The sequence below is a fragment of the Channa argus genome, chromosome 4, assembly GCF_033026475.1.
Source record: "Channa argus isolate prfri chromosome 4, Channa argus male v1.0, whole genome shotgun sequence".
In the NCBI taxonomy this organism is placed as follows: Eukaryota; Metazoa; Chordata; class Actinopteri; order Anabantiformes; family Channidae; genus Channa; species Channa argus.
In genome coordinates, this window is record NC_090200.1 from 28,291,178 (window position 1) to 28,311,894 (window position 20,717).

Here is a 20,717-nt window from a genome sequence, read left to right on the forward strand (position 1 = left end):
GGCTCAGTGATGGTTGGCTGCTGCGCTATTTGAATAATCCAAACTGACTGTACTCACTGTAACAAGATAATGACATTTAAAAAACTGCACCCATGTTCACCCTTGGCTTCAGAATTTCAGAGAGTGGACAGACACTTAAACGGAAGATTATTTGAATGACATTATAAACTGCTGAGGAATTTGCGAGTTTAGCTTCAGGAATCAAAATTATAACTATAATAATTTTTAACCTGAATCTGCAAAGTAACTACAGTTTTCAGTGGATTAAAGCATAAAAAGAAGAACATTGAAATACTCAAGTATTATTAATTGACTCAGGTTTACCTCAAAACAAACTTTAACTACTCCATTCACAGTTATAAAAAATTTAGTGGGAAATATTTTAGTTTTTAAAATGACCATTCAGTCAGGGAAAATTGAGTATTAAAAACGGAATGATATTGTAGAGAATAACAAACTTTGCTGGAAATATTGTAGGGAAATTAAGTGAAAAAGCCCCAGTTAGCCTCTAAACAACTGAGCTAAGAAGTATAGAGAAAGCAGCAGAAGCACAATAAACAAATCCCAGACAGTTTGAAATAATAGAGTAGAATACAGACATCTTAATAAGTCCAAATTTGTATGTGATTAAAGTCTGATTATCTTCAAATTAGCAAATGCAGCAAATCTCTTAAAGACCACCCCATGAATAACCTGCCAGGACTCAAACTACCTCCATTGTGCACCTACAGTCTCTTCCAACCACTGTCTCTGCTGCCTCTAACCATCCATCAGCAACCTCAGCCTCCCCCCATGAATCCAGTCAGACATCTACTAACCTTGTAAAGCTTCTTCCAGCTACAATAAGATCTAAATTCTAGCCTTCACTTGAATCTAAACTTAAAACAGTTTCTGGCAGCTTACATCTGCAACATCTGCAACATAACATCTGCAAGATGTGGAGTGGAGTCATACTGGAGTGCATGATAGGTTCTAATGTTTTGGCCAATCTATTCAAAAATAATGAAGTGTCCAAAACATTAGAACCACCTCTTCTTATAATTATAACCTTGTAAACATGGTTCATGGCAGAGCCTCTGTATTGGATGTCATTGAATTGCACTGGTCATAATAATCTTATGCCTGATTGCGGTATATGTATAAAGAGTAAAAGTGGGTTGTGCGAGCCAATTCATGTGTTCTAATGCCACTGAATGGTTTTTGTTACTCCTTATTACAGTCGCCCACTTGCAAAGTTGTTATAAATGAGAAGTGCCATATGGGAACATAGTGGCCATCGTGAATATGACAGGTGCAATAGTTGCATTTGGTGATGTAAAAGACTTTGAGATAGAAGACACCATTATGTTTCCTGTTTAATATTTAATATTTTTGTTGTGTCTGTGTTTTAACCCACACTACATTGTTTTCCTAACCCTAATCATCTTGTTTTGGGCCTAAAACAATGGGCATGGGCTTTGACCCAAGCCCATTGACTTTAACAAATTGAGTCCACTTCACAGACAATTACCAAACCAGTCTAATACTTGGTTGGAAAACCCTGTAACCTTTGTATTGGCAGGGCATGATCCACAGTATCACAGGCTTTAGACAAATCAATTAATAAAGCTGCAAAGCATTGGTTCTTTTCCAAAGCTACAAGAAGCACATGCAGCTTTTCCTATTCAACCACAAAGGGAAGTCTTTACTAAGGCATGGGTTGTCTTGCAGGTATTGCTTTTTTTTCAGCAGAAAACCTGCTAATGATTGCCTAATAAATTTCTTGAGGCTTCTTTAAACCATATACTTCACCACATGCTCTTAACTATAGGGCTCCTATCTGTCCCTAGAATTAAAAAGAAGTCAGCTGGCCTTCAGGGCTTTTTCCTATCATGCCCCTTTCCTCTGGAACAACCTGCCTGCTGACATGAGGTAGTCTTTTTTAAATCTAAACTTAAAAGAAATTTATATATCCTAACCTTCAATTAGTGCTTTATTTGCAATGTTTGTACCTGCTACCAACTCCTGGCTGCTGTGGTGAATTCAGTCTCAATATAACTTAATTAGCAAAGCCCATCTGTACAGTATAATTCATGTAGTCCTGCTCACAAGAAAAGGTTATTGTACTTTTTCTGAAAACCACTGCATCTCTCTGAGCATCTGTTTCCAACCACATGAGCATCCAGGATGTGTAGCTCTCCTCTCTATCTCTCTCTCTCAGTCTGTCTCTTTTGTCCCACTGTCCTTTGTCCAGGTATGATGGAGCCTGAAATAAAAACACAGGTCTGGTCAGGTCTGTCCACAGATTTTCAGTAGGATTCATGTTTGGGCTATGACTATGCCATATGCAATCATCTGCATTTTTCTCTTTGAGTCACTGTATGGTTGATATAGCTGTATGCTTTGTGTCTTTGTCATGTTAAAAGGTGAACTTTCTTCCATCTTCAGCTCGCTGGCAGAAAGTATCAGGTTTCGCTCAAGAAATTTTACAGTACTTTGCCTCATCCGTTTTCCTTTATATCCTGAAAAGTGTCCACGTCTCTGCTAAAGAGAAACATCCCCAGAACAGGAGGATGCCACCTCCATATTTTACTGTAAGTATAGTGTTCATTGGACTTGTATTGTCGTACTATATGATATTAAGGCCATAGGGTTTATCTGACTGTAGAACCTTTTTCTATTAGGCCTCAGAATCTTATAGATATGAGACTTAATGCGCTGTTTGAATGTTTTTTTTTTTTTTCACAAGCCAGACTTGTGAAGCGCTTGTGATTTTTCTCACATGTACACAAAGACTACTCTTTGCCAAGAAGTACAATTTGCCAAATTGTCAATTGGCAGTCTCACAGTTTCTTCTTTGTTCTGCCATCCTCCAGTTTGGAGGAACAGCCTGACCCAGACAGAGTCTTGGTGGTACCAAACAAATTCCATATCCTAATAACAGACTGTGCTACTAGGGATTAACAAGTCCTTTAAAATCCATTTGTACCCATCTTCTGACTTATGCCTTTTGACAACTTTGTCCCTGAGATCTTTTAAACGCATCTTGCTCTTTGCTTTCAGTTACCAAAGAGGCTGGGGTAAATCAATAAAATTGTATTTTGTGTTCTCCTTTCAAGCCTCTTTTCTGTACCCAATGTATAAACAAACTGGAACTGAACTCTACACACAAGCTGGTTGGGCTTTGGAGAGCACTTACTTATTCTATAAAAAAAAGTTTATTAGAATGTGCAACAAAGAATGATATGACACATAAGCACTCCGTTAAATTTAGTGCCCATCTTCTGAATTCAAAGTTGTTTTTTGTATCAAAGCATCTTTCCAGGGTTGATTTCCTTATTTGTGTTACCCTGTCAAGTTGTAATGGAAGGATATCAATAGAGGGAATTTTGTTTAAAAATGCTGCAAATTTAGAAAACATCCAGTTAATGTGACAAAGTTGAAATTTGAAATATTTGTGTTTTCTTCACATAGGAAGTCAGTACATAAGGCACATTTTTCTCCAATTTTTCAGAAAATTATTCTCATCAATACTTTTTCATGGAGCACTACATTAATACGGTTAAAACTTTAGTCACAGTGTCACTAAGGTGACATACAAGTGAAAGCAAAAACAGCAACACCTCTGACAATTAAAGAAAAACAAACAAAACAAAGGAAAGACTCACCCTCTGTGTTAATACTTCGTGGAACCACCTTTTGCTTTAATTAAAGCATTGAGTCTGTTTGGATACTTCTCTACCAACACTGCACACCTAGACTGAGCAATGTTTGCTTGCTCTTCATTACACTTCAGTCAGACTGGATGCTGGATGCTGACTGCTGGCCGGCTGCAGTCTTCAGGTCTGTCCACAGATTTTCAGTAGGATTCATGTTTGGGTTATGACTAGGCCATGTGCAAACATCTGCCTTTTTCTCCTTGAGTCACTTTATGGTTGATATAGCAGTATTTTTTTTTAATACATCATTATGGATACATTATTATTCTACCAAGGTAAGCCTACCTAAAACAGTACACCCCCTGCACCACCCCTCCAATCTCTCTCTGTCTCTGTTGTGCACAAGGAAGAGCAATCCTTGTTAGATCAGTCCCACCACAGTATAAAAGTACTTTACATCATATGACATTAACATGAAATATAATTGTTCTAGCAGCAGTGCACTTTTGAAATTTTTAATTCTCTCTCTGTCTATAGCAGATGCCAGCAGATGGTGCTCCAAGGGTATAAAGCAAGGGTCAATTGTCTTCTTAGCTTTTCAACTGCCCTGGGTTGAAAAATAGCAATATGGTGCTTTGACCCTGTTTATTTATTTGATAATAAATCTTTTCTAGGCCCCTTTTTGTGAATTGCTGCCTTCCACTTTTGTAGTAGTGTCATTGCCTCATTTGCTGCTGCTGTACATTATTGTTTATTGCCCTGACATTAACTCTAACATGATGAAAACTAGTAAGAAAAGCAATTGTGCCGAATGCAATTGTGGAATGAGCTCAAGAGACACATTCACACCAGATGTCCTAAGAATATGGCTGAGTTGAAGCAGTTCTGTGGGGAAGAATGGTCCAAGATTCCTCCTGAATGTTTTGGAGGTCTAATCCACAGCTATTGGAAATGCTTGCCTAAGGTTACTGCTGTCAAAGGGGGTTCTACCAGTTATTAAAAGAGTACTTTTTTCACCCTCACTTTGTGCAGTTAATGAATGTGTTCAATTAAGACATGAAAGATCATGACTGTGTCTTATCAGCTTAGAAAAATTGTGTTTCATGACAGTGACTTTGAGTGACTTTGGTGAAGATCACATTTCATGACCAATTTATGCAGCGAACTTAATCCATCTATGCTACATACAATTCTAAAATTCTTCTTTTCCTTTTGGCTCTTTCCTTTCAGGGGTCGCAACAGCGAATCATGTGCCTCCATCTAACCCTGTCCTCTGCATCCTCATCTCTCACACCAACTAACTTCATGTCCTCTCTCACTACATCCATAAATCTGTTCTTTGGTCTTCCTCTTGACCTCCTGTTTGGCAGCTCCAAACTTATTATCCTTCTACCCATATATTCACAGTGTCTCCTCTGAACATGTCCAAACCACCTCAATCTGGCTGACGATAGTCAGTCTCTGACTTTATCTCCAAAACATCTAACATGAGCTGTCCCTCTGATTCACTTCTGATCCTGTCCACCCTTGTCACTCCCAAAGAGAACCTCAACATCTTAAGCTCTGCTACCTCCAGCTCTGCCTGCTGTAAATGGTAAATGGTCTGCACTTATATAGCGCTTTTCTACCTATTGGCACTCAAAGCACTTTAAACTGCTTCTTATTCACCCATTCGCACACACACTCATACACCGATTGAGGAGCTGCTATGCAGCTGGCCAACACTCACCGGGAGCAACTAAGTTGGGGTTCAGTGTCTTGCTCAAGGACACTTTGACATGTGACTGGAGGAGGTGGGGATTGAACTGATAACTGTGAGATTGGTGGACAACTGCTCTACCTCCTGCGCCACAGTCGCCCGCTGTCTTTTCTTCATGGCCACTTGTCTCTAAGCCGAACAACATCGCTGGTCTCACCACCGTCTTGAACACCTTTCCTTTCATTCTCACTGATACTCTTTTATCACACAACACACCCTTGCTTTTCTCCACCTGTTCCAACCTGCTTTCACTCGCCTCTTTTCCACACTCTACTTTGCTCTGAATCATTGACCCTAAGTGCTTAAGTGCTAAGTGCCTGCACCTTCTTCACCTCTGCTCCCTGTAACCTCACTGCAGATCTCCAGCGCTCTAGATTTTCCTTAACCTGCTCCCTGCTCTCACTACAAATCCCAATGTCATCTACAGTGCAAATATCATGCACGGAGATTCCTGTCTAACCTCATCTGTCAGCCTGTCCATCACCAGAGCAAACAAGAAGGGGCTCAGAGCTGATCCTTGATGCAGACCCACCTCCACCTTGAACTCCTCTGTCACACCTACAGCACAGCTCACCACGGTCTTACAGCTCTCATACATGTCCCTCACCACTCTAACATACGTCTGTCCCCCTCCAGACTTCCTCATACAATACCACAGCTCCTCTCTCGACACCCTATCATACCCTACCTTACCTGCATCACTTCTGGGGATGCTCTTCATCACTTCATCTAACTCACTCCAGAATTTCTCCTTCTCTTCTAACTGACATCCTACCTGTGGGGCATAACCACTAACAACACTAAACATCACGCCTTCAATTTCCAGCTTCAGACTCATAAACCTGTCTGATACTCATTTCACCTCTAGAACGTTCCTCACAAACTCCTCTTTCAGGATATTTCTACTCCTTTTCTCTTATTATCTGACCTGTAGTAAAACAACTTGAACCCTACTCAGTTCTACATTCTTAGCTTTCCTCTTCTCTCTCTGCCTACCAACACACCTTCCTCCTCTCCTTCTTCGTTTTTGACCAACAGTAGCCCAATTTCCACCGGTAACCTGTAGGCCAACAGCACCAGTGGCGGTTACCTCAATACCGACCGATCCGGTATTGAGGTAATTTTTGGTGCGAAAGTCATGATTCGCATTTTTAATTTGGCATGTCTTTTACCCTTCCTGACACAACCCTCTTCATTTATCCAGACTTGGGACTGGCACAAGAAGACACTGGCTTGTGTCCCCTTGCGGTTGCATTTCAATTCTAAAATAAAAGTACAATCATAATAATAATAAGAATAATTTGGCTTCTTTCAAACCTTTTTTACAAACCTTTCTTACAAAAGTACGATATGGGATTAACACACACACACAGACACACAAATACAATTTTAGATTCCGGCTGTTTTTGTGAGGTTTTTGTATTTTGAATCAAGGATTTCAAAACTCCAAACTCTGGGATATTTTTAACTTAACATTTAACATTTAGCATTTCTCTAATATTTTATGCCAAAGGACCAATGCATTATAAAAGCAATAATACTATGGTTAAACTGTAGTGTGAAAGGACAGTAACAGAGATGAATTAATAATGCTACATAGCAAACTGGCAAATTTCAGTCTTTGTTAACTGCTGTTGTCTGTTATGCGCTTGCTGTTACACCGTGAATTTGGAGTCATGGTTCAGAATTTCACTCTGCCTACACCTTTGCACCGGCTTCAGGCAATACATGACTGACACACACACACACACACACACACACACACACACACACACACACACACACACACACAAACACACACACACACACACACACACACACACACACACAGAGAGAGAGAGCAAAGAAAGATTGTTGTATTTACAAGGAGGACTTAATTTCAGAACAACCAATCAAATCGCCCCCTACCATTATCGTTAATCATATAGTCCAATCACTAAAGGAATTTTATATTTTGTGGGCGGACCATGGTTCAAAAACAACCAATAAATGGCTTTGTCTTGCGACAAATAAGGAAGTCCATTAGATGCGTTGCTACAGAGTAAAATGTAACTGTGGAATTCCAGTCCGATATTCCTCTATATGGGCTGGCGTTTTGTAACTTGGTAATAATTCTTAATGAAGCAAAACTGTATATAATGTATATAATTAAACACAGTAGTGGAGTGATGTAGTCAGGGTGGTGTCCCTGTAACCGCCCATCTCCTGTCTCTCCGCCCTTTCAGTCATTTCAAAAATCCTACAAGTTGGATAAAGCAAGCAGCTTTACAACCGGAAATGCGTTGTTAAAATAAACTCACAACATGTTTTATTTGGCCAACATGGCACATAAATTGATGAAACTGTATCCGTAAAACCGATTTTACTTATATACATAATAATAGACTTTATGTGTATGTTAATTTGATACTTATTAGTAAACGAAAACCCCGAAGCTGTCTATTTTATTTTGAACCGGAAGTTGTGTTGTGCCTTGTAGGTGGAAGTGGGGACGCTTGTATAAAGCCTGCCTGTGCTCCTCCGTGGTGATTACATTATCACCCTCACATAACTGGACATACGGCATCGTATTGTCTCCTAGAGACGCAAACAGGTATCTTAGCCATATAAAATATTTTTCCTATTTTAGCTGAAAGTCGTAATTGATTCAAAATTGGAATGCCAGGTTATTGTCTGTCTGTACCTGTTGTTGACAAGTGCGTTGTTAGGCCTGGCTGTATTGGCGCGGATGGAAGGTTAGCTAGTCTCGTTTCTAAGCAGCTAACGGCGGCTGTCGATTGCTAACGTTAATGAACAAAATGGCCTCGCTATGAACATTAACCGGCACAGATATCGTTATTCTACGAATTCTAAACAGCTGCATTGCATGTTTGTTGCTGACATGCGGTATTTTATATTTTTTGCTGCAGTAGCTTTAGCCAGAATAAGCGGGTTAATGTGCTAACGTACCAACTGTCAGTGTTTTTGCTAAGTTAGCTAGTTAGTCGCGCTCAACCGACGATTGACTATCGAACGTTAAGAAGATGACTAATCCTAGTCTGAGGAAAAGTTTGAAACCCATTGGGTACAAGTGAGATGATTATGATTTTGCGAATGTCTCCGACATTGAACGTGACAATCTAGCTGAGGATGCGGTCTAGTTTCTGAGTGCACGTACGGTAGCTGTGCATGAAGTGTGCACAGCTGTATGAGTACGTGGAATCAAAATTGTAAGTTCTAGTCTAAATTCAGTCATTCTTCACACACTTGTGTATTAATCCTTGCATGCAACTCAGAATTTCAGACTAAATTTATAAGTTACTACTGCCTCTTAAATGCATGTCCCAAAAATGGCTCCTACATTTCTTAAAGTGTATTGCAGTTACAGTTCGGTAACACGGCAGCTACAGTAGATCAGTCCTGTTATATGTAAAATATTTTCATCTGTGAATATAATGTAATGTAAGTATAATGTGCAGTACTTTGCATGTCTATTATTAATCTAAAAGAATGCATTAGATTTCAGGGCATTTCTCATAATTCTGAATTAGACTATGGTGACACACTGAAATTATTAATGTTTTTAACATCTGCCTAGCTGGTCATCATACCCACATTAATAATTTATTTTCTTCAAATGTGTCTTGCAGCCAATTATTTCCATAATTTATGCAAGCAACACCAGTCTGTAACAAGATATTGACATACATCATTTATACATAAATTCTATCTTTGGGAACTTTGTAATAACAGTACAATTTGTGTGTTAAAGAACAAAAGATATAAAAAAAGGGGATGCGATCCTAGATGGAAAGGTGAGGACAGCATGGACTATAGAGCCTACATAGGCAAATGACAAATAAAATAACATTATAACATACCAAGTTCAGATAAAGCCGCAATAGCTGTAGCTATCAGTTGTGATGTTAATCGTAAATATTAAACTTTTCTTTTTTTTTTTTTTAATCTTTGCAACAATGACTGGCAGTGACTGGGGCTGAAGACTAAAGTCTAGAATCTGGCAGCAATTAGGCTTGACCATGTAGCATTTGTAGTATATGGCTGTATAGTCATTAAGCGTGTGCTGGCCTTAACATTTTCTCTAGATCCTCTGTCAAGCCACTGGTTTGCTGTAGACTGTAGAAGCAGAGAGTCTGCTTCTTCTTTTTAAACGACTGGTTTGTCAAGATCGTGTGATGGAAAAAGGAGCACAAAGTGCATTCTGATGAAACCCAGCATCTCCAGCCTCCTTGTGCCTACCACTGCTGTTTGATTATAGTGTGTGTCAGGAAGGAACAAAAGCATAGCTTCTCTGATTAAGATATACTTGCTGTGAACTACACGTACACCTATGCAAAAAAGTGCCCTTGCATGGCCTGTGTTGATTTGGTGTGTTGGTTGTGTGTGCCGTCAGAAATTAACACTGTACGTGGGGGAGATGCTTTTTTTTGTATTGCTGGTAGTGTAGTACATAAAGAATCTCTGAAGCAGCTTTAAATCATAACAATAATGGAAAGGATTTTTTGGGGAAAAAATGTACTGATCCTGTTCACAACTACCCGCATCCACATATTGACCAAGTTGCTATTTTCTCTGACTTAATGTTTTTGAATATTGCCTTGTCTATTGTTTATGTTCCGGAAAAGTCAATGTTCGTGAGGCAGAAAAGCCAGGGATGAATAGGCCTGAATCCTCCCCTTGTAGGGAATAGTTTAAATCCTCCAGACATAAATTGCATGCACTTAGATAAAGAGGTACTATATCTCGACCCATAACTGTCTCTGAGTACAACGTCTGTTTCTGCTCGGTCGCATGCGTAGATAAAGCTTGGAATTTGCATAAATGTATATGTAATTGTGACCCAGTTTGCAACACGTTTCCTGCTGTTTTTAAAGAAATTGTGTCCTTTTACATTTTCTATTGTTATTCTAGTGGTGTAGACTGGTTTTCACAGCACCTAAGGTCAAGATTGCAGAAAGTCAATCTAACAATAAATATTCTGTACTTGGGCTTAAGATCTGTCTGTCTGTCTGTCTGTCTGCAAGCTGGATTAGCATGTTTGTCCATGCTGCACATTATGGCACTTGCACTAAACACTCAGTACTAAGTAGTTAGTATAACTATGTCCTGTGAGGTTTTAGTGTTGACTGTCCCCATTAAAGGTGCAAGTGAAAAGCCAATTGGTTTTGTGTGAATAAAAAAATGTATACATAACTGATTTCATCTGGAGCTTATTTTCATCTGGAAAAAGAGGTTTTATAATTTATGGAAGACGGGGAAGTTAAATACCGTTCTTACATATACTCCCTAAACTAGGCCACACAAAACAAGAAGAGAAACAGTCACCTGAATCTGTATAATCAGTTTTGGGGTTTAATGATTCCACCATAGAAGTCACAAAGACGATTAAATACACCAAATTGTAATTGGGTAATTATTAATGCTGCTGTTGTTTTCCAGTTGATTATCTTTGGGGAAGCCCGCCCACCCCCAACTGGCCATCATGGGGGACGATAGTGAGTGGATGAAGCTTCCCATCGACCAAAAATGTGAACACAAGGTAAATGATGTATAGTTTATTTCTCCAAAGTGATATTGTCTGCTTTGCAGAATATTTACTCGGCTTAAAAAAATACTTTAAAACTATGTAATGAGATGTCATCTCTCACCTTATATGCTGACATCAACAATACATTTTTTTTTTTTTTTTTGAGATATAGTTTGTTTGGCAAAGGTTGAATCCAGTAATGTTTCCTACTCATCAGCTGTCAAATATTGTAGAACATCTTTTTGTAAAGTTCTCTTTTATTTTACATTATAGTAATATCAGAATCCTGACACCATGACAGTGACAGACACTGCTAACTTAAATATTAACTTGAATATGAATCACTTTGACACATCCCTGTTGATGACTGCTTTAAGGGTTTCTTCTGTTCTTTTCCCTTTTTTGTTTCTTCAGGTGTGGAAAGCCCGTCTCAGTGGTTATGAGGAAGCTCTAAAGTTATTTCAAAGAATAGAAGATGAGAAGAGTCCAGAGTGGGGGAAGTACCTGGGATTGATAAAGAAGTTTGTCACTGACTCTAATGCTGTAGCTCAGCTTAAAGGCCTGGAGGCCGCCTTGGCTTTCATTGAGAATGCCCATGCAGCTGGCAAGTAAGTAACAGGTGCAACGAGAGTTTTATCCGCAAGTGTAATTAGAAGCCTGACAAAATTAAAAAATAAAGTATTTATAAGTCTGGGTAATATTCACTGTCGGCTTTTATAACTGCTCACATTGATCACAAGGTAAACAGAATTTCAGTGTTTGAGTCAACATGACTGTTGATCTGGCAGAGAATCCTGCACTAGCTACGTCTCTGCACCACCCAACTATTCATGCAAGCTTAAAGTTGGTCTGAACATGGCCTGACTCTTGGATGAGTCTGTTTGCCTGTGGCGAGATGCCCGACCCTTGATGTGGGTTTGTCCTGGTAGTTGAACTGGCTTTCAGGACACTGTGTGCAGTACAGGGCGTTCACACATGGATACTAAGCCCTGGGCTAAGCACAACCCCTCATTTATTGTCAATATGCTGCTGTGTACCACCAACGGACTACATATTTGAGAGTAGCCCAGCTAAACAACATTAAAGGTTGCAGCTACAGTCAGGTGGGGCTCTGGGGGGGTTAAACTCTCAGCTTTATTTAAAGGTTTGGTTCAGAAATATTTGGTGAGGTGTGTAGGACCACATGTACTGTTTTGGTGTACATAGCCGAATTATGACTATTACGTCATTGTCCAAATACATAGACAGGAACGTAGTCGTCATTCCCAGCATTTAACATTTGCTTACATGACAAAGACTTTTTTTTTTTTTTCAGATGAGGATGATTAGAATAATATTTACCAAATAATAACAGGGCTCTATAACTAAAACTTAGATCAAATACAGCTATTATTGCTAATTTCTGTTGGGTGCTTTCTGACAAAACACTTCTAGAATTTGAACCCCTCCCCTTTAATGTTTGCGTTCACACTGTTAGTTGGAACTCTAAAGCTATACAGGACACAGGTGACAGTTTTACTATCTTATATTAATGTGTTGTAAGTCTGCACCCTTTAGTAACATCCAGTAAAGTGTTTTTTGAACTTTCCCTTGAGGCAAATGGACGTGACACGTCATATTACAACTCTGACACTAGATTGTGCCTTCTAAAATTGATTAGCAGTGATTAACATTTTAAAAACACTATCAACACGAGCCATCTGAGTTTATAGAGACTATATGCGTCTATAGATGTCCCTAATAAATTTAGATTAATACATTTCCATAAGCCAAACTTTGCTTTCACCGATTCAACAAATTTTGTGATTTTTTACCACAGCTGTTTATTTTGAACTGACATTAATGTGGTGAACTGAGTTTTTGTCAATTGTTACTTAAACATTAAATAACATTCAATTCAGCCATAATGTCATAAGTATGCCCAATGTGTACAGACAGAGTTGTTTATCTGTGTCCTTTGTTTTAGGACGTCCGGTGAGGTGGTGTCGGGCGTTGTGACTAAAGTGTTCAACCAGCCAAAGGCCCGGGCTAAGGAGCTAGGAACAGATATCTGCCTTATGTACTTCGAAATAGAGAAAGCTGAGGTGGTTCAGGATGAGCTACTAAAGGGACTGGACAATAAGAACCCTAAGATTGTGGTTGCTTGCATTGAGACACTCAGAAAGGCTCTCAGGTCAGTGTTCCTTCGCAGTGATAGAATGACTGTTAACCAAGAAGTCATCTATGTAAACAAACTACAGTACACATTTTATAGATTTATTATTTTGCTTCTCATAAAATAAATGTAATCCTAGAAGTTCATACTCCACACACAATTATTGATTATTTTATTTTTTAAATTGAAAGATTATTATGTGTAATGTGTTTAATGCCAGTTTGCTCCCATCACTGGTACCAACCACCTTTTGGGTGTGCTTCTCTTGTAGTGAGTTTGGGTCAAAGATAGTGACATTGAAGCCAGTTGTGAAGGTTTTACCCAAGCAGTTTGAGTCCAGAGAGAAAGCAGTGAGAGATGAGGCCAAGCTGCTTGCTGTAGAGATCTACAGATGGATCAGAGATGCTCTGAGACCTTCACTGCAGAATATTAATTCTGTACAGGTGAGATACCTGCACATGCTTACTTATCCTAATGTTCAGCTTTCACAGTCAAGCTAAACACAGTAATGCTTTTTTTTGTTCTGTGTACCTGCAGTTGAAGGAGCTGGAGGAGGAGTGGGTGAAGCTGCCTTCATCTCCTCCCAAGCAAACCAGATTCTTGCGTTCCCAGCAGGACTTGAAGGCCAAGTTTGAACAGCAACAAGCACAAGGAGGAGAACAGTCAGATGGTAGGTTTTGTTGCTAGCAGGTTTAACATTGAAACCTCTTATGCTTCTGCAATTAGTTGTTGAAGAATAGTAGAGTTATCGTCTGGCGTTATTGTGTGTTCTGTTCTTTAGGCGAAGATGAGGTGGAAAAAGTGGCAGCAGTGGATCCTTATGAACTGCTGGAAGCTGTGGAGATTCTGTCAAAGATGCCCAAAGATTTCTACGAAAAAATAGTAATTTTATTACACTAAATAAATTTTGGTGATTGATGTGGCCAAAATACTAGCACAACATTTTTCATATTGGTCAACATTTATTCTATTAATGGGGACAGAAACACATGAAGGGGGTATTGCATTCAGCAAAGTTAAACCTGTGGCATTTACTGTTAAAGTTTTTTTTATTTTATTTATTTTGAAAGACTAAATATTTTGTAAGATAGTCCATCATAAATCACAATGTTTATGATTGGTAATTCTCTACAACAAATATACTATAATATTTATAATAATGATATCGAGGAAACAGCAAGCTTTACCTACCCCCATAGGTAACACCAAACCTGCAAGTACAAGTACCCTAAAAGTTGCCAGTAGCTGCAAGTAGCCTTTCAGCAGGTGCATTGCTATCTTAAATCCTATCCATTAGCTTCCTCTTATCAGACATCCTTTTCCAGCTTCAACATTCCCAAGCTAGATGAGATGTATAATCTCTCCGTGTTCTATGTGGTCTCCTTCCAGTTAGGCATTCTTAGAGCACCTCCTATGGGAGGTGCCCAGGATGCATTCTTATTTAATGCCTGAACCACCTCAACTGGCTCCTTTCGATGTGAAGAGACGGCAGATCTACTCAAAGTTCCTTATGGAAGTCAGAATTCCTATCTCTAAGGATGAGCTCCGCCACACATCAGAAAATGTATTTTGGCTGGTTGTATTTCAGATCCTATTCTTTGAGTCATAACTCAAAGCTCATGACCGTAGCTGAGGGTTGGAACATAGATTAACTGGTAAATTGAGAGCTTTGCCTTGCTGCCTAGCTCCCCTTTCACCACAGCTGTTTGCTACAACAATCCATTTTACCCTCATTTGTTAACAAGGCCCTAAGATGCTTCCCAAACTCCTTCCTAACTGGGAAGGTCTTTGACTTATTAAGAATACAAATACAACTCTCACTCTGATGGTACAAGTTGCTCTTTGTTGCTATACTGCACATCCACATTATGTGGAAGAAAGTTAAGCCTTGTTTAAATAACAAAATACTGCCACTAAAATGCAATTCGCAACACAACGAAATAAACAGTGGAGTGTAATATGACACCGTGCATGTTTTTCTAGTGTCAAATTGCGCAGCCTTAACACCTCTTGTCCAATGTCTGACATTAACTGTGACCCTCGAACATGTGTGAATTAGTGATAGATGTGTGATGGAAACCAAAATGTTTTAATACGTGACCTTGTTTTGCAGGAAGCTAAAAAATGGCAGGAAAGAAAAGAAGCCCTGGAAGCTATAGAGGCTCTGATCAAGAACCCCAAACTGGAGAATGGAGACTATGGAGACCTTGTTAGATCTCTGAAGAAGGTAAAAACTGACGTTTTTAATATAGTTTAAAGGAACTTCACAGGGTTGTGCACAGATGATCAAAATTGCAAATTTTATCAACAGTTACATTATCCACTATAGTAATACTATGGAACTCTGTTCCAGGTGGTGGGGAAAGATGCCAATGTGATGCTTGTGTCAATGGCGGCTAAATGTCTGGCTGGACTGGCCACGGGGCTCAGAAAGAAATTTGGAACATATGCTGGACAGGTAAGCTTTATAAAGTCCATAGTGTATATTGACTGCAAGTTTATTATTTACATATTTATTTGTATAACAAAATCTAAAATCTGAAGTAAAGGTAAAACATTTTATGCCTTCAAATAGTCACTGATGGCAGCACCTGGGTCTGCTTAAATAAAACTTCTAAATGTTTTGTTCCACATGTAATGGTTGTCTAGGTTGTTCCAACTATTCTGGAGAAGTTCAAGGAGAAGAAGCCTCAGGTTGTCCAGGCACTGCAGGAGGCTATTGATGCCATCTTTCTCACTGTAAGTATAGTTCTAATAAAAGAATTAAATATTTAGTTTTGAGCAATTCTTCTTAAGCCAGGTTAGCCACAGTTCTTTTTTTTTTTATTATTATTATTATTATGACCATGATATTAGTGGATGATCCTTTTGGCAAGCCCAGCCAAAGTTATGAAACTTGGTTATGTTGAAAAGCTAATTTTTTGGAACACTTTCTAGCCATTTATCTGTAACTGCTTATCCTGTTGGGGGTCACAGCGAGCTTCACCCTGGACAGGTTGCCAGTCTTTCTCAAGGATTTTTGAAAACTTTTTATTTTATGTTTTGTATGTTCAAAAAATATGAAATTAAAATAAATAAACAGATATTGACAGTACTTATTTTAATATGTCTACATTTTGTTTTGGACAAGTTAATTTGGCTACTGGGAAAGTAAAACATCTCAGCTGTTTTCCTTAAGGGCAAGTGGTCTAAAAAGCATAATGTCAAGCCAGTTAACTTAGTCTGACACCACAAACTGTATTAAAGCTCAACTCAATGGCTGCTGTTACATATAGAACATTCTGCTTACTCTCCAGACGCCTTCTAATGCATTAGTGATTTTGTAGATGGGTTTTTAATTTTTCTTTGTGTGTTTTTCTGTTTTTCAGACCACTCTCCAGAACCTTTCAGAGGATATCCTGGCTGTCATGGACAATAAGAACCCCTCCATTAAGCAGCAGGCCTCTCTGTTTCTGGCACGCTCCTTCAGACACTGCACACAGGCTACACTGCCCAAGAGCATCCTCAAACCCTTATGTGCTGCTCTCATTAAGGTACAAAATTATCTTTCCCTTGTTTTGTCAGATTTTGACATTTAAATATCAGACTGATATCTGAAATGTGTTAAGGTAAATACAAGTTCAAGCAGCAGTACTGTATGTAATTTGGCAAAAAACATGCACTGCCCTTTGAGATGTATATATTGTACACACACGAAAAGCTGTGATGCTCTGTGTTTTCTTACTACTGTCAATCCACCAGGTGGTAATGTTATGACATTGTAGTGGGGATAGGAGGTTATAGCTAGGTGTGAAATCATTTTATGTGTTTTAAAGAAACCATTAAATAAACAATTGTCTCGTATTTTCAGTTTCCCTCTCTTTGAAAGTATACCCGTACTTTTCTTTTGTCACCATCTCAGCAAGTGAACGACTCAGCTCCAGAGGTGCGTGATGCTGCATTTGAAGCTTTGGGGACAGCTATGAAAGTTGTTGGAGACAAAGCTGTGAACCCTTTCCTGACTGACTTGGATAAACTCAAACTGGATAAGGTAGGAATGTGCTAAAGAATGATACAGACAAATAAACCCACATGAACAAGGATTTTTATTTTTAATTTTTTTTTTTTTTTTAAATGTTAAGTACTGTAATTTGCTTCATATGTTAACAGATAAAGGAGTGTGCTGAAAAAGTGGAGCTCCCTGGTGGGAGGAAGGGAGGAGGTGGAGGTGGTGGTGGAGTGGGGGACAAGAAGCCTGCAGCTAAAGCTCTTGCTGAAGCTCCACCCAAATCATCTGCCCCACCCAAGAAGCCCCAAACTGCAGCTCCTAGCAAGGTATACGCTAAACAAAACACACATGGTTACTTTTGATGTCCTTTCTATGACAGATTTTGTCACCTTTATTACCACACTTTGTCTAGTGGACAGAATGAGACACCATAGTTAATTAGCACCAACTGTCTACAGTGCTGTGGTTTTGTGTCTGTAGTCATCAGCAGGTCCACCTAAGAAAGGCAAACCAACCTCTGCAGCTGGTGGAAAAAACAAAAAGAGCTCTGACAGTAAAGAAATTGCTGAGACTGAATTGTCGGTAAGTCTTTGTGCATATATTTGAGACGTTTAGCATTATAACAATGTTGATGATGAATATTTATTACCTTATACTCACTGTTTTTGTGTGTCATGTCAGCCTGAAGTGTGTGAGGAACTGGCAGCAGGTGTACTTCCTGCTTCCTGTCTGCAGCAGCTGTTCTCAGCCAACTGGAAGGAGAGACTGGCTAGTATGGAGGAGTTTCAAAGGGTATGTATATCTATATAGATGTACATATATATCAACTATGTCCTATTTACTTAAAAAAAAAAAAAACAAGAACTAGTGTCACTACTTGTAATGTAATAATATGCAGAAATGTTAATCTTGGGTTACATGTGTATTTCTAGGCTGTGGAGACCATGGATAAGGCAGAGATGCCTTGCCAGGCCTTAGTCAGGATGCTAGCCAAGAAACCAGGCTGGAAGGAAACAAACTTCCAGGTAACTGAGATCGCAGCAGCTTGTTGAACTTAGAATGAAATTATGTAGTAAATTTGATTTGTTAAACCTTGTGCTGGAATGAAAATTATTCAGTGAGCATCTCTCAGTTCCATCATTCACAACTTTCCGTCCAACTTTTATTTTCTACTTAATTTTTTTTTAAGTAGAGACAAGCTCCTATATCTTAATGCAACAGGAAGGGCACCTAGCATGAAACCCTTTTGGGAAATCAATGTGCAGAACACGTTCCACTGTGGTGATCCCTGAAGGGACTAGCCGAAAGCCGTTTATCTCAGATTGTCTTTGCAACAATTATATTTAGATGTTTATCCATTTGGTCATTATTTGTCTTATCTATTAGTTGAATGAAATGTATCCATTTTAACGTTAGTTTCCTTTTATCCCTTGTAGGTTATGCAGATGAAGCTGCACATTGTAGCTCTCATAGCACAAAGAGGACAATTTTCCAAGACGTCAGCTTTGGTAGTTTTGGACGGGCTGGTGGATAAGATTGGGGACATCAAATGTGGCGGAAATGCCAAAGAAGGACTGACTGCCATTGGAGAGGCGTGCTCACTACCATGGACTGCTGAACAGGTTTTAAGCTTATTTACCTGGAAAGAAACTTTGTCTTTTTGAGTAGTCTACATAGAGGTTGAAATAAAATAATAATGCCTAAGAAAGATCATACCCCAATGAGTGATCAATTAGGCAGTAGTTTTTTTATTTATTTGTTTTTTATTGTGGTGGATGTGTTGTCTTTACAAGGTTTGTGTGTTGTCAGGTTGTTTCTATGGCATTTGCACAGAAGAATCCCAAGAACCAGGCAGAGACTCTGAACTGGCTGGCCAATGCTATGAAGGAGTTTGGCTTTGCTGGGTAATTTTTTTTCTTATTTAATTTATAATTAGTTTCAACATTCTACTGTAAATAAACATTTTTCTCTGTCCACACCAACACATCATACCTTATGTCGCCTAAAGAATAAACAAACCCCTGCATGGTATGTCATAGTAATAGTAATGAAAAAATCGTACCTATGACTGTTCAAAGCTGGTCTGAATGGCAGCACAACGACACTAATTGTTGCAGCACAGTGAAAATATGCCCCTCAGACAATCCAGCTTATAACAGCAGATTGACAGTCTAGTAATGGGTAACCAACTGGACATAGAAGTGGTGGAAAAATAGAAGAAAGCCATAGTGAGTTTAGCAATCATAAGTGAGAACATGAGAAGCTTGAAACACTAAAGGCTGAAATAAGAGTAAAAGATCTGTAAGATGAAGGCACAAGTCATCGGAATACTGAGGGCTGTGACTTGCAAACTTGGAGCGTGGCTCCGGCAGATTTGAGGAACCAAACTTAATACTTGTCCTGGTGTGCAGAGTGCAGTCCTAGAAACGGTTAAGATACTGTGCAGGACCCTCATTTGACTACCCTCCCCTCTCTCCCTCTCTAGTATAAATGTGAAAGCTTTCATCAACAATGTGAAGACCGCTCTGGGAGCGACCAACCCTGCTGTTCGGACAGCAGCCATTACCCTGCTGGGAGTCATGTACCTCTACATGGGAGCTCCTTTGCGCATGTTCTTTGAAGATGAAAAGCCTGCTCTCCTCTCACAGATAGATGCTGAGTTTGAGAAGGTAAGGTCTTTGTGGGTGGATCAGGGGATGTAAGAAAACACAACAACTCAACCTCTCAACATTTAATTCTCCTAAGTGTAAGTTCTGCACAGTGATTGCTAAGGGGACAAAGGTTATTTAAAATGCAATCTTACAACAAAGAAACAAAAGTCAATGTGGATCTGTGCATTTACTTCAAGTGACTGATTTGTTAAATCTTATATAAAGATGTCACTGTACCTTACTCACAGATGCAGGGCCAGTCTCCACCAGCTCCCATCAGATGCACCAAGAAAGGAGCTGTGGAGGAGGAGGGTGGTGAAGGAGAGGAGCATGAAGAAGATGGAGGGGCACATGATGTTATGGACTTGCTGCCCAGAACAGACATCAGGTAACTAAACACTGAAGGTGTAAGACTCTTGCTTTCAACCTACACTTGTAAACTAGAATGGTACTTCACCATTGCGTCATTGGAACACAGCAATTACTAATAAGACAAAAAATATGTTCTAAACGTCTTCCTAAAGCTTTTTAATTTTTAAGGACTTAAGTTAAATATCAGCATCCAAAATCAGTTTGTCTGCAGTTTTATAGTCCAAAATTCAAATATCTGAATTTTTTTCTAGTCTTAAATGGTTTTCATGGGTCTTAAAAATTACTGATAATGTTTGGTTAGTGTTTCCCACACATACTCTTTGTGTGTGAAAATGAAATGCAGTTAATAAACTAGAGGACTTCCCAGCACCTGTAAACTAATTATTTGCAGTTTAAAATGTCTAACAATACTTCAGATCACCTTTTGGTAAAGTTAATACCATGACAAAAACAAAGAAAACATATAGGAAGATGAGCATACGCATTGGCTGTTGTCAAAACCATATTTGTCAACCGCTAAAGTCTTAAAACTCCCTTTCAAATGTGAGTGAGACATCTTGTCTCATCAGTACCTTTTGAGATTAAATGTTAAAGCTCAGTTTAGTTTAAAACTTTCAACTAGTAACT

The 20,717-nt window shown here is 39.0% G+C and overlaps 1 protein-coding gene across 7 annotated transcripts in view; it reads left to right on the plus strand.

Moving 5' to 3' along the window:
- Window positions 1-7,871: 7,871 nt before the first annotated feature.
- The window catches only part of ckap5 (cytoskeleton associated protein 5), a 30,393-nt gene continuing 17,547 nt past the window's right edge, over window positions 7,872-20,717 (plus strand). For 6 of the 7 annotated variants that reach the window (XM_067500798.1, XM_067500799.1, XM_067500796.1 and 3 more), the window contains exons 1-20: window positions 7,872-7,990; window positions 10,837-10,936; window positions 11,339-11,532; window positions 12,891-13,097; window positions 13,351-13,522; window positions 13,617-13,749; window positions 13,861-13,961; window positions 15,193-15,306; window positions 15,433-15,537; window positions 15,729-15,818; window positions 16,448-16,612; window positions 16,981-17,109; window positions 17,229-17,393; window positions 17,548-17,649; window positions 17,749-17,859; window positions 18,000-18,092; window positions 18,504-18,689; window positions 18,877-18,971; window positions 19,553-19,736; window positions 19,967-20,106. In XM_067500798.1, coding sequence (XP_067356899.1) covers window positions 10,880-10,936; window positions 11,339-11,532; window positions 12,891-13,097; window positions 13,351-13,522; window positions 13,617-13,749; window positions 13,861-13,961; window positions 15,193-15,306; window positions 15,433-15,537; window positions 15,729-15,818; window positions 16,448-16,612; window positions 16,981-17,109; window positions 17,229-17,393; window positions 17,548-17,649; window positions 17,749-17,859; window positions 18,000-18,092; window positions 18,504-18,689; window positions 18,877-18,971; window positions 19,553-19,736; window positions 19,967-20,106 — 2,543 coding nt within the window. In that variant the 5' untranslated portion in view covers window positions 7,872-7,990; window positions 10,837-10,879. Of the gene's footprint in view, window positions 7,991-8,126; window positions 8,607-10,836; window positions 10,937-11,338; window positions 11,533-12,890; window positions 13,098-13,350; window positions 13,523-13,616; window positions 13,750-13,860; window positions 13,962-15,192; window positions 15,307-15,432; window positions 15,538-15,728; window positions 15,819-16,447; window positions 16,613-16,980; window positions 17,110-17,228; window positions 17,394-17,547; window positions 17,650-17,748; window positions 17,860-17,999; window positions 18,093-18,503; window positions 18,690-18,876; window positions 18,972-19,552; window positions 19,737-19,966; window positions 20,107-20,717 lie in introns of those variants that run through there. The other variant, XM_067500797.1, reaches the window with a different exon arrangement.